Source organism: Camelus ferus, chromosome 12 (assembly GCF_009834535.1).
Source record: "Camelus ferus isolate YT-003-E chromosome 12, BCGSAC_Cfer_1.0, whole genome shotgun sequence".
Taxonomy (NCBI): Eukaryota; Metazoa; Chordata; class Mammalia; order Artiodactyla; family Camelidae; genus Camelus; species Camelus ferus.
Genome location: NC_045707.1, coordinates 37,422,446 through 37,435,997, shown reverse-complemented (window position 1 = coordinate 37,435,997; position 13,552 = coordinate 37,422,446). Strand labels below are relative to the sequence as shown.

At 37.1% G+C, this 13,552-nt stretch overlaps 1 protein-coding gene across 6 annotated transcripts in view; it reads left to right on the top strand.

The window, feature by feature from the left end:
* The window catches only part of RIC8B (RIC8 guanine nucleotide exchange factor B), a 97,498-nt gene that overhangs the window by 34,806 nt on the left and 49,140 nt on the right, over positions 1-13,552 (top strand). For all 6 annotated transcript variants that reach the window (XR_004324646.1, XR_004324645.1, XR_004324647.1 and 3 more), the window contains exon 4: positions 4,431-4,525. Coding sequence is in view for 3 of the 6 variants with exons in the window: in XM_032493400.1 (XP_032349291.1) it covers positions 4,431-4,525 (95 nt within the window). In the remaining 3 variants the exon portion in view is untranslated. The remainder of the gene's footprint in view (positions 1-4,430; positions 4,526-13,552) is intronic.

Here is a 13,552-nt window from a genome sequence, read left to right as displayed (position 1 = left end):
CCCTTCAGACTTTCTCTCAGGTTTTGATTAGGTTAGTTGAAGCTCTGAATGAAAACGTGTGAGAATATTGATACCTTTACCAAACAAAAGTGGAACTCTTCCACAGTTTGCACTGTGGCAAAGAAAGCAATAGTACAGCAGTAGATTCTGCAAATAAGAAGCAAAGCCTATATAAAAAGATCCCAAAGAATTTCATGAGTTTTTATCTTTCTTTTAGTGATATCTCATTTTGATTTCCACTGTCACAACAAGCCTGCTTGCTTTCTTTTTCTTCCACCTCCTTTTGTCTTAGAGATTTTTTTTCCTCCTCAACCTTTGGAGATAGTAGGATTTCAGAGGAGAGAATATTGATGCCCTAAAGATATCAAGACTAATCTCATGAAGCAAGTAAATGACAGTTGTATAAACTGTATTGTATACTGTTTTATAAAAAAGTTATATTTAATCTTTCCAGCATCTGTGGGAGATAGGAGGAATATTAACCCTATTTGACAAAAGAGGACACTAACGATCAAAGAGTTTAAATTATTTATGAAAAGTCACCCAGCAGAATAACCAGCAGTAGGAAATAGGGGCCACTCTAACCTTTGTTAAGACTTCTTAAATGATAGCTCTCATTCAACAAATATTTATTGAGACATAGACTAATAGAATAAAGGGTCTAGAAGAAACCTACACATATATAGTCAGCTGATTTATAATACAGGTAACATCGAAGTGCAGTGGGGGAAAGGTGGGCTTTTTAATAAATTAAAAATGAATTTAAATCCCCACCTTATACTATTGAGAAAAAAGTAATTTGAGGTAGATGAGACTTAAGTATAAAAGGTAAATAATAAAGCTTTTGGAAGAAAACAGAAAATTATCTTCATGACTTTATTTTAAACAAGTCAAACGTTTCTTAAATAGACAAAGGTTTTTAAAACAGGACAAAATAAAGATCAAACCATAAGGGAAGAGTTGCCAAACTGGTCTTCATTAAAATGAGTTCATCAAGAGAAGAAAGTAAAAAAAAAAAAATCAGGCCACCAAATGGAAGATATTTGTAACACTATATGCAGTAAAGGACTCTACCCAGAATACATTTAAAAATCCTACAAATAAAGTCAGTCAGCCCTATAGAAAAACATGCAAAAGGCTTGAACAGACACTTCACAAAAGAGCTATCCAAATGACCAATAGACATGAAAACATGTTCAACTTTATTAAGGAAAATTCATAATAGAACCATGGCACACCCACGAGAATGACACATTTAAAAGGCTGATAATTCCAAGTGCTGACACAGCTGTAGAGCAACTGGTGGGACTGTAAATTGGTATAAAACACTTTGAAACACTGTTTGGCTGTAACTTTTAATTATTTTTTTTGTATATATATATGTTTTTTTTAATTGGGCTGTACCTTTTAAAGTTTGACATATGTATATGTCCTGTGACCCAGCATACCAAATGACATGTATAAAAATATGTTCATAGCAGCACTCTTCAGTATAGCCCAAAACTGGAAACAACCCATGTGTCCATCAAGAGGAGGCTAGGTAAGTGATTTGTAATATACTTATTGTATGCAGCAATGCTTTCTTAACTGTGAGGAACCAGAGCTCCTTCCCTAGCTGTCAGAACGAAAGTCTTGTATAATACAATATTACACACAATGTCACACTGCTTGAAAAGTTTATAAATGTTCAAGCGTACCTTTTGTACTCATGGTATTACAGATCAGTGGCAAACAAGGTGCAGACCAGTATGGGCCACAAACAGCACTTCAAATAGCACTGCTCTCAAACAATTAAAATGAAGAAACTGCACCTACACACAACAACATGGGTGAATATCACAACCAGATACAGAAGGGTCCATATTTTATGGTTCCATTCATATAAAATTTGTGACAACAGAAATCATTAACCCACGATGTTAAACATTAGAATTACACTTGAAGAGGGGGGAGGGTATGGCTCAAGTGATAGAGTGCATGCTTACCATGCACAAGGTCTTGTGTTCAATCCCCAGTACCTCCTCTAAAAATAAATAAATAAACCTAATTACTCCCCCCCAAAAAAAAACCCTTAAAAAAAAAAAGAATTACACTTGAAGAGCTGGAAGTTGTCAGTTGAAGGGGCCATGAGGCTTAATCTTGGCATTACTTTATTTTCATGCTGCTTATATGAATGTGCTCATTTTGTGAAAATTTATCTAGCTATATGTACACTTTTGAGCACTTTTTTGTTTGTTTTACTTACCATTTACATTAAAAATTATTAAACATTTATTAAACACATGCCCTCTAAACTTGTGATGGTAATAGATGAAAGGAGAAAACAATACATACTGCTAGTATATAAGTGAATATGGAATTACAGATTATGATTTCATGAAAGAAATCATAACAAAATACAATGATAGAAAATAATGAAGGAAGGAATCTTAGCTAAGGTGGTCAAGAAGAGGCTTCTCTGAGAAGATATTTTAGCTGAGACTTGGAAAATGAAAAGGAATCAGTGATGCCAAAAGTAGACAAACAATTCAGGGAATTCAATAGTTGTTTTGAGTAGAGAAATAAGATTTAGTAGATTTACAGTAAAAGATGACATGCAGACAGACGTAGGGTACAGCTTGGGAAGTGGTGTTAGGAAAATTGGGACAGGAGGAAAGGGGATGGAAAGAAGTAGGATTTTCATTCACAGTTGCAGATAGTGGAGAGACCAACATAAGCATAAGAATGTGATACTTCAAATAAAGGAGAATCTAGTTTAAAAGGAAGTATATTCCTAGTTAATTTTCAAAACCAAGGAAAATATGATCTTATTAAGGGTTAAGTAATAGATGAATTTCACATGCTTTTCAGTGTGCTTCATGTAATGTGGGGTATGTAAAAGTGTATTGACATATTAGAGAATTTTGAATCAGGTATTTGAAGGTGAATGGCAAATGGAACAGCATTCATTCTAACCCTTCCAGTCTTAGTGTTTCTAGCATTCCACCCGTCCCACCTCCCCACTAATTTCAGCTCTATCAGTCTTAACCTTTTGTTTCCCTCCTCCCTCATCCTTCCCCTCACCCTCAAATATTTCATTGAAAGTACTAAGTACTTTGATTTGTATCATCTTTAATTTAACCCTTTTATAACTCTAACAATCTCATGTTTGTGGAGATGCACATGGGGAAACTGGCTCAGAGAAGCTATATGACTTGCCTAAATTCTAGACTCTTGACTCCAAGTGCAGTGCTTTTTCTGTTATGCTACAGAGATCTTCATCTGTTCCAAATCTACGCATGATGGTGTTATTTTAAAATACTGTCATCTACATTATAAATAATTGAAACTGTGCTATTATTGTTTATTAGATTTTGAATGATGTCTTCTTCCTAGAAAAGCTGAATTATATGAATATAGGATATATATGTATAATGTATAAATATATTTTACTTTACATAGTCTTGAAATCAATTATATATATAATAAAGCTTTAAAACATTTTAATAGTTTTTGACGTAATTGGAGCCATACTGAAATATATCATATCTAGGAGCTGATTATGATAGATAATTATCGTAATTTCATGTCTTAATTACTAAAAATCTGGAAGAAGAGAAGTACAACCTTAATGCAGATGATTAAACAAATTGTAGTGGCCCAAGATCTCACTAAAAATGAGGAAGTAAACTAGGTGACTATGCAGAGCTTAGCCTATTTCCTCTTACTTGCCTTCCTTCTGACTCTCTATGTGTCTTAGTACCACTACCAATGAGTAAACATTGGAAAAACAGATTAAAACTTGGATTGCTTGTTTTTCATCACTCACTGGTTGCTTTGGAGGAACTTGGGAGCAAGATTTGGGGAAACAAGGAGATTAAAAAGATTCATTAAAATGAAGTTGATAGATTATAGATTTTAATCCATTGTTTTTGAAAGTTAAGCAGTAAGATATTTTTATTAAGGGTGTACAACCCGCTTCTAAAATATCTGATAGCATTATATCTGTTTGAATTTTTATAATGGCTCATAAACTAGAATGGTATTCTATCAGACAAAAGAATCTGGACTTTGTGGAAATGGAGAAGATCCCTAGTTGAATTGAATCTTATGATAAGGTTGAACAGAGTAGGTAATATATGGGTGCTGATCATGTTTGTCTTTGTTTGACATGTTGTAAGGGAGTAGCTAGATCAACAACTTCTGGTTTCAGCCATTTCTGGTGATGGCTGTAAGCTGTTCATATGAGACGACTATTCACTTAGTGTTATTACCTTGGGAATTCTTCCTAGACTATCCTGACTTCTGTTATGTATAGCATAAAAATAACTGTTTTGGGGGTCAGATGGGCCATAAGACAACTCCCAGGGATGTAGTCATGCACCAGACTCCTTCATTAAGGCATTCATTCAATCCCCAATTTTTCCTCTCCTCTCTTTTATTTGCCATAGAGTGATTCTCATCAGTTTCGTGTCATGGCAGCTGTCCTTCGCCATTGTTTACTAATCGTAGGTCCAACTGAAGAAAAAACAGAAGAGCTACACAGGTAGGTAGCCTCTGTATTGATATCTCAAAGAAAGACATAATCAGTTCATATTGTTTTTATACATCTAACTTTAATTGTTATAAGCACAAGAAAGTAAAAGTAGGACCATGAATCAGGTACCTGGTAGGTTGGAAATCATTGCTATGCCCTGATGAGAAATTTTCGTTCTGTCCTCTTCTGTTTGTTACATTGAGCCCAAACAAGAAAAGAGAATTTGTCATTTGTTGCATTCAATTATAAAACCCAGAACAATGCTAATAATAGTATTGCACAATTATTGAATACTGTGTATGACATTATGCTAAGTGTTTTATAAAGATTAACTTCTTTTAATCATCACACCAACCTTATGAGGTAGGTACTATTTTTCCCTTTCAATACATGATGAAACAGAAGCATAGAAAAATCAAGCAATTTCTCCAAGATCACACAACTGTAATAAGTGAAAGGGTTTAGAGTCGATTTTAATTACTACTCTTAAACTAATATTCTCACTAATTTCATTGTAAGAGTATTTACCAAAAAGTATATCTTAAGCAACATTAATTAAATTTTTTAAACTTATTATAAGAATTGGGTGACAGTCTCAAGTAATATATAAAAAAAAGTTCAAGCTTTGTGACTTGCCTGTTAGAGCAACTAATGGACTGCTGTTAAAAATTATCATTCTCTGAGAACAACTAAAGAAGTATTCATTTATTTTTCTAGTTCTCTTACTTTCTATTTTCTGTCAGATTTGTAGTAACAAGACCTCTGACCTTAACATAAGATTGCTCTTTGTGCTTTATTCTATATAAATACAAATGGCATTTTAAACAATTCCAATAAATTCAAATCTGCAAACAAATAACTTTGGCATTAAGTCCTTACAAATAAATTTAAAATTGGGTTCTTCTAATAGTAGAAATTACCTTTCAAGCATTTACAATATTCTGTTTTCCAAAATATGGCTTACATAAAACTTCATAGGAATACAACTAGAGTATAAAATGAAACATACCCTTGTTCTTTTTTAGTTATTTCCATATTGTTTTAGTTATGATTGTCAATTCATTATTTGATATTGTACTGAGTTTGTTAGTAGGTTATCTTTATGTACTCTGCCCTGCAAGCCTTCAAAAGATTTTCTTCAAAATTAAAAAGTGTACTTTTTCCTGCAGCTATAGATCAAAAGTTCCTTTAATTTTCTTGAGACAGTGCCTTAAAAATGATCTGATTAACTGCAATAAATCATATCCTCTAAGAAGATTTTAAGCATTTTGTCTCACTAGTTTTTTTTCATAATCAAGAGAAACCTAGATACTCACTAGAAATCTAGATGCTAAAACTAATAGAAAATGGGTTTATAAGTCCAGGTGTAAAATGATTTGGGGGTGGGGTGGGTAGGGCACAGGGAATTAGGTATCACAAGTAAAATGGCATTCAAAACAAGGATGTGAGATAAAAGTGTCTTGATAAGAATTATTACACTAGTTACAAAACATTGCTAAGGATTTCTCTGAAGAATGGATTTAATATTTTAACACAGTACACAAAAGAAAGCAAAAGTGTATAGAGGTTTTAAAAATCAGATTTTTTAAAAAGTAATCAGATTTCTTTATTTTCCTTTCTGATGATATCTACTTTAAATATTTTTCTTCAATAAATTTTAAAGATATTTTTCTCTAAATTTACTTTTTTAACATTTTTTATTGATTTATAATCATTTTACAATGTTGTGTCAAATTCCAGTGTTCAGCACAATTTTTCAGTTATTCATGGACATATACACACTCATTGTCACATTTTTTTCTCTGTGAGTTATCATAACATTTTGTGTATATTTCCCTGTGCTATACAGTGTAGTCTATTCTACAATTTTGAAATCCCAGTCTATCCCTTCCCACCCTCCACCCCCCTGGTAACCACAAGTCTGTATTCTCTGTCTGTGAGTCTATTTCTGTCCTTTATTTACGCTTTGTTTTTGTTTGTTTGTTTGTTTATGTTTTTGTTTTTTAGATTCCACATACGAGCGATCTCATATGGTATTTTTCTTTCTCTTTCTGGCTTACTTCACTTAGAATGACATTCTCCAGGAGCATCCATGTTGCTGCAAATGGCATTATGTTGTCGGTTTTTATGGCTCAGTAGTATTCCATTGTATAAATATACCACATCTTCTTTATCCAGTCACCTGTTGATGGACATTTAGGCTGTTTCCATGTTTTGGCTATTGTAAATAGTGCTGCTATGAACATTGGGGTGCAGGTGTCATCCTGAAGTAGATTTCCTTCTGGATACAAGCCCAGGAGTGGGATTCCTGGGTCATATGGTAAGTCTATTCCTAGTCTTTTGAGGAATCTCCACACTGTTTTCCATAGTGGCTGCACCAAGCTGCATTCCCACCAGCAGTGTAGGAGGGTTCCCCTTTCTCCACTGCCTCTCCAGCATTTGTCATTTGTGGATTTTTGAATGACGGCCATTCTGACTGGTGTGAGGTGACACCTCATTGTAGTTTTGATTTGCATTTCTCTGATAATTAGTGATATTGAGCATTTTTTCATGTGCTTTTTGATCATTTGTATCTCTTCCTTGGAGAATTGCTTGTTTAGGTCTTCTGCCCATTTTTGGATTGGGTTGTTTATTTTTTTCTTATTGAGTCGTATGAGCTGCTTATATATTCTGGAGATCAAGCCTTTGTCGGTTTCACTTGCAGAAATTTTCTCCCATTCCGTAGGTTTTCTTCTTGTTTTATTTCTGGTTTCCTTTGCTGTGCAGAAGCTTGTAAGTTTCATTAGGTCCCATTTGTTTATTCTTGCTTTTATTTCTTCTAGGAGAAAATTTTTGAAATGTATGTCAGATAATGTTTTGCCTATGTTTTCCTCTAGGAGGTTTATTGTATCTTGTCTTATGTTTAAGTCTTTAATCCATTTTGAGTTGATTTTTGTATATGGTGTAAGGGAGTGTTCTAGCTTCATTGTTTTACATGCTGCTGTCCAGTTTTCCCAACACCATTTGCTGAAGAGACTGTCTTTATTCCAATGTATATTCTTGCCTCCTTTGTCAAAGATGAGTTGACCAAAAGTTTGTGGGTTCATTTCTGGGCTCTCTATTCTGTTCCATTGGTCTATATGTCTGTTTTGGTACCAATACCATGCTGTCTTGATGACTGTAGCTCTATAGTATTGTCTGAAGTCTGGGAGAGTTATTCCTCCAGCCTCTTTCTTTCTCTTCAGTAATGCTTTGGCAATTCTAGGTCTTTGATGGTTCCATATGAATTTTATTATGATTTTTTCTAGTTCTGTGAAATATGTCCTGGGTAATTTGATAGGGATTGCATTAAATCTGAAGATTGCCTTGGGCAGTGTGACCATTTTAACAATATTGATTCTTCCAATCCAGAAGCATGGGATATCTTTCCATTTTTTAAAGTCTTCTTTAATTTCCTTCATCAATGGTTTATAGTTTTCTGTGTATAATTCTTTCACCTCCTTGGTTAGATTTATTCCCAGATATTTTATTACTTTGGATGCTATTTTAAAGGGGATTGTTTCTTTACTTTCTTCTTCTGTTGATTTATCGTTAGTGTAAAGAAATGCAACTGATTTTTGAACATTAATTTTGTAACCTGCTACCTTGCTGAATTCTTCAATCAGCTCTAGTAGCTTTTGTGTGGACCTTTTAGGGTTTATATATAGTAACATGTCATCAGCATATAATGACACTTTTACCTCTTTTCCAATTTGGATCCCTTTTATTTCTTTCTCTTGCCTGACTGCTGTGGCTAGGACTTCCAGGACTATGTTGAATAGGAGTGGTGATAGTGGGCATCCTTGTCTTGTCCCAGATTTTAGTGGGAAGCTTTTGAGTTTTTCACCGTTGAGTACTATGCTGGCTGTAGGTCTGTCATATATAGCTTTTATTATGTTGAGATATGTTCCCTCTATACCCACTTTGGCGAGAGTTTTTATCATAAATGGGTGTTGAATTTTATCAAATGCTTTTTCTGCATCGATTGAGATGATCATGTGGTTTTTGTCCTTTCTCTTGTTGATGTGATGTATTACACTGATTGATTTGAGTATGTTGAACCAGCCTTGTGCCCCTGGGATGAACCCCACTTGGTCATGATGTATAATCTTTTTTATGTGTTGTTGGATTCTATTTGCTAAAATTTTGGTGAGGATTTTTGCGTCTATGTTCATCCGTGATATTGGCCTATAATTCTCTTTTTTTGTAGTGTCTTTGCCTGGTTTGGTATCAGGGTGATGGTGGCTTCATAGAATGAGTTTGGGAGTAATCCCTCCTTTTCAATCGTCTGGAAGAGTTTGAGAAGGACTGGTATGAGTTCTTCTTTGTATGTTTGGTAGAATTCCCCGGTGAAGCCGTCCGGTCCTGGACTTTTATTTGTAGGGAGGTTTTTAATTGCTATTTCTATTTCCTTTCTAGTGATCGGATTGTTCAAGTGTTCAGATTCTTCTTGATTCAGTTTTGGTGGACAGTATGTTTCCAGAAACTTGTCCATCTCCTCTAGGTTATCCAGTTTGGTTCCATATAGTTTTTCATAATATTCTCATATGATATTCTGTATTTCTATTTTGTTTGTTGTAATTTCTCCATTTTCCTTTCTTATTTTGCTAATTTGTGCTCTCTCTTTTTTCTTTGTGAGTTTGGCCAGAGGTTTGTCGATTTTATTTACTTTTTCAAAAAACCAGCTTTTGGTTTGGTTGATTTTTTCTATGGTCTTGTTAATCTCTGTTGTATTTAATTCCTCTCTGATCTTTATTATTTCCTTCCTTCTGCTGCTTTTTGGGGATTTTTGTTCTTCTTTTTCTAATTCATTCAGGTGGTGGGTTAAATTGTTTATTTGAGATTGTTCTTCTTTTTTGAGGAAGGCCAGTATCGCTATAAACTTCCCTCTTAGCACTGCCTTTGCTGTGTCCCGTAGGTTTTGAGTGGTTGTGCTTTCATTCTCATTTGTCTCAAGGTATTTTTTAATTTCAGCTTTGATTTCCTCATTGATCCATTGTTTTTTCAATAACATATTGTTTAATCTCCATGCTTTCCTTTTTTTCTCCTTTGTTTCTCTGTTGTTGATTTCCAGTTTCATGGCATTGTGTTCAGTAAAGATGCTTGAGATAATTTCTATCTTCTTAAAATTGTTGAGGTTTCTTTTGTGCCCAAGTACATGATCGATCCTGGAAAATGTTCCATGTGCACTTGAAAAGAATGTATATCCTATTTTTGGGGGGTGTAATGCTCTGAAAATATCCACCAAATCTAGTTTTTCTATTGTAGTATTTAATTTCTCTGTTGCCTTGTTTATTTTCTGTCTGGAAGATCTGTCTAGTGATGTTAATGCAGTGTTAAAATCTCCAACTATGATTGTATTCCCATCAATATCCCCTTTTATCTCTGTTAGTAATTCTTGTGTGTACTTAGGTGCTCCTATATTGGGTGCATATATATTAACGAGTGTAATATCCTCATCATGTATCACTCCTTTAATCATTATAAGATGTCCTTCTTTATCTTTCTTTATGGCCTTTGTTTTAAAGTCTATTTTGTCTGAAATCGGTACTGCAACACCTGCTTTTTTGGCTTTTCCATTTGCATGGAATATCCTTTTCCATCTGCATGGAATATCCTTTTCCATCCTTTCACTCTCAATCTATGTGTGTCCTTCTCCCTAAAGTGGGTCTCTTGTATGCAGCATATTGAAGGTTCTTGCTTTATTATCCAGTCTGCCACTCTGTGTCTTTTGACTGGAGCACTTAGTCCATTAACATTTACAGTAATTAATGATAGATGTGTGTTTATTGCCATTTTGAACTTAATCTTTGCAGTTGAATTGGTATATCCTCTTTGTTCCTTTCTTCTTCCTTTTGTGGTTTGGTAATTTTCCTTTGTATTATCATGGATTTTATTTAATTTTTGTGACTCCTTTGTAAATTTTTGGCTTGTGGTTACCCTTTTTTGTAAATCTATCAACCCATTACTATAACTGTTTTTATTAAACTGATAGTAACATGATCTCAAACCCATCCTACTGTTAAAAAAAATTTAAAAAGAAAAAAAAATATTCTATATTTCCCTGCCTCCCTCTCCCACTCTCAGTGATTTGTATGTCTTCTTTTATAATTTCGTGTTTACTTTATTTGTAATTCATGAGTTATCACCTTTCCAGTTGTGTGTTTCTCATTTCTGTAGCATCCTGCTGCTTTTCTATTTAGAATAGCCCTTTCAATATTTCTTTTAGCATGGGTTTAGTGTTGCTAAACTCCTGAAGCTTTTTTTTGTCTGTGAAACTCTTTATTTCTCCTTCTATCCTCAAGGATAGCCTTGCTGGATAAAGGATCCTAGGCTGCATCTTTTTTTCATTCAGGGCTTTGAATATATCTTGCCACTCCCTTCTGGCCTGTAGTGTTTGTGTAGAGAAATCAGCTGAGAGCCTTATGGGGGTTCCCTTGTAACTTACTCTTTGCTTTTCTCTTGCTGCCTTTAGAATCATTTCTTTATCCTTGACTCTGGCCATCTTGATTATGATATGTCTTGGTGTGGGTCTATTTGGGTTCTTCCTGTTTGGGACCCTCTGAGCTTCCTGTACTTGGATATCTGATTCCTTCTTTAAGTTTGGGAAGTTTTCAGTCATGATTTCTTCAAAAACCTTTTCAATCCCCTTTGATCTTTCTTCTCCTTCTGGGACCCCTATTATGCGAAGATTGGGACACTTTATATTATCCCATAGGTCCCTTATGCTATTTTCAGTATTTTTTATTTGCTTCTCTTGTAGTTCTTCTGAATGGGTGCTTTCTATTGCCCTGTCTTCTAGATCACTAATTCGTTCCTCTGCATTATCTAGTCGGCTTTGCACAGCTATTAGATCATTCCTCATCTCTGTCAATGAGTTTACCCATTCTACCTGGCTCTTCTTTATAGCTTCAATTTCATTTTTGACATATTTTATATCTCTAAACACTATCTCTTTTAATTCCTTCAGCAATTTGATCACTCCTTTTTTGAAATCTTGATCTAGTAGGCTATCGATGTCTATTTCGTTGATCTTTCTTTCCGGGGATTTCTCTTGTTCTTTTAATTGGGAGAAGTTTTTCTGCTTCTTCATCTTGCTCATACCTCTTTGGCACTGTGGTTTATGGAGTATCAGTTGTTTATTTTGGTCCTTAAGGATTTTATCTATCTGATGCCTATTTAGGAATAGAACTTAGGAAAAAAAAGAAAAAAAAATAAGAGAGAGAGAGAAAGAATTTTAAAAGAAGGGAGAAAGAGGGTTTGAAAACAGTGTATAATGAATAATAGAAGAGTGAGTTGAAGCAGAGTATTAATCGGGTTGAGACGTCCTTTTAAAACCTTTACAAAAAAGGGGGGGGGGAGATGAATAGATGTATTTGAAACCTGTGTCTAATCAATAGCAGGACATCAAAACCCAAGAGAAATAGAAATGAATTAAGAAGTAAAGATTAAGAGAGTAATAGAAAATAGAACAGGTAAAAACAGATTTAAAAAAAAGGGGGGGTGGTTGTCGGTGTTCTCCTGGAGTCTGTGTGCTTTTAATGTGAAGTCTTTCTGTCTTCGTCCTGTTTTGGAAGCTCAGCTTGCTGTTCTCAGAGGCCCTCCGTTGGCGCCCTCTTCTGTGCTGCTCCCAGCACCTGTCGGCAAGCCGATCGAGCCTCCTCCTAACACTGGGTCAGGTGCAGCTCTCTGCTGTGGGCGGGCGGGTCGCTGCCCCTCCGGATGCCGCAGTCAGATGTTGCAGACTGGCCGGGTAGGAGGGCGGGTCGTGCCCCCTCCCAGCACCTCGGTCAGGGGCTGTGTTCCTGCCAGAAAGGGGGGGGGGGGCCGCTCTCGCTCTACTTGCGCCGCCGCCGGTAGCTCCGCTGCTCTGTGCGGCTGCGCGCTCCGCCCTGGTCGGCGCTCCGCAGGTGGGCTCGGGGAAGACCGAGGGACAGCCCTGTCCCTGCTCCGAGCCAGAACCCAGCTCCTTGTTTGTCTTCGTGGAGCAAGTTCTCTGAGGGACCAGGATGGAAGGATCCTGTCTGCCCCGGGCTGCAGGCCAGTCTCAGTCTGGCCTTTGAGGCTGCTAAGCCCTTCGGTGCGGATGCAGGTTTCGCCCCGGCCCCCGCCCCCCCCGCCTGAGTGCTCCGCGCGGAGGATATGGCGGCTGTGCCTGAGCCCCGCCTCTCTTCCCCCAAAAACTTTCCGCGGGTTTTCAGAGATGGGGGTGTGCACCCTTCCCCCGAGAGCACATCAACCTTGCTGTTTTATGGAGGGCCCAGGTTGTTATGCCCTGTGCACTCACAGCCACAGCGCGCAGCCCCTTGCGTTCCCCCGGGGCTGCCTCCGTGCAGCCACTTCCGTCCTCCGCCCGGCTTGTGCAGCCTGGCCCTGCCCGCCGCTGCCGGCCCGCGTCTCAGGCTGGGTGTCGGGGGGACGCTCTGTGCCCGTTTAACTTAGTTCTGTTAGTCAAGGGCTGCTCTGTACAGATCCGAGCCTCGGAGGCTCCCCCTCCGTCCGGCTGGCCTCAGTTGGAGAGGGGAGACCCAGCGAGCGAGCGCCAGTCCTCCTTTGCCGCTCCCTCCCCGCGGGACCCGTCCCGCGCTGCTTTGCCTTTTGTTCTTTCTTTTTTCCTTTTCTCCTACCAGATTTTTGGCGTCTTTATCTTTTGAAGAGGGCGATGTTCTGTTGGAGTTCCACAGGTGCTCTGGTTGGCTGAGTGGGTCTGTAGATGTGGGTCTTGGTGTATTTGTGGGAGAGGGTGACCTGCGAGCGTCCTTCTACTCCGCCATCTTCTCCCGCAAGTCTCTAAATTTACTTTTATCTTAAAAGTTGCTCTGATAAAATTTCAGTTAGCTACACTGTAAATAAGAAGGGACATCCCTAGAGCCACAGACGAGATTTATGAGTATTTCTAAAAAGCTTTCCTGGGAGATTGAGGTTGCTGCTGACTTGACAGTTTATCTGGACTGGCCCTGCATGGCCCTTTAATCAGAATTAAAGTGATTAGTATCATTCGAGCAGTAATGACTCTAA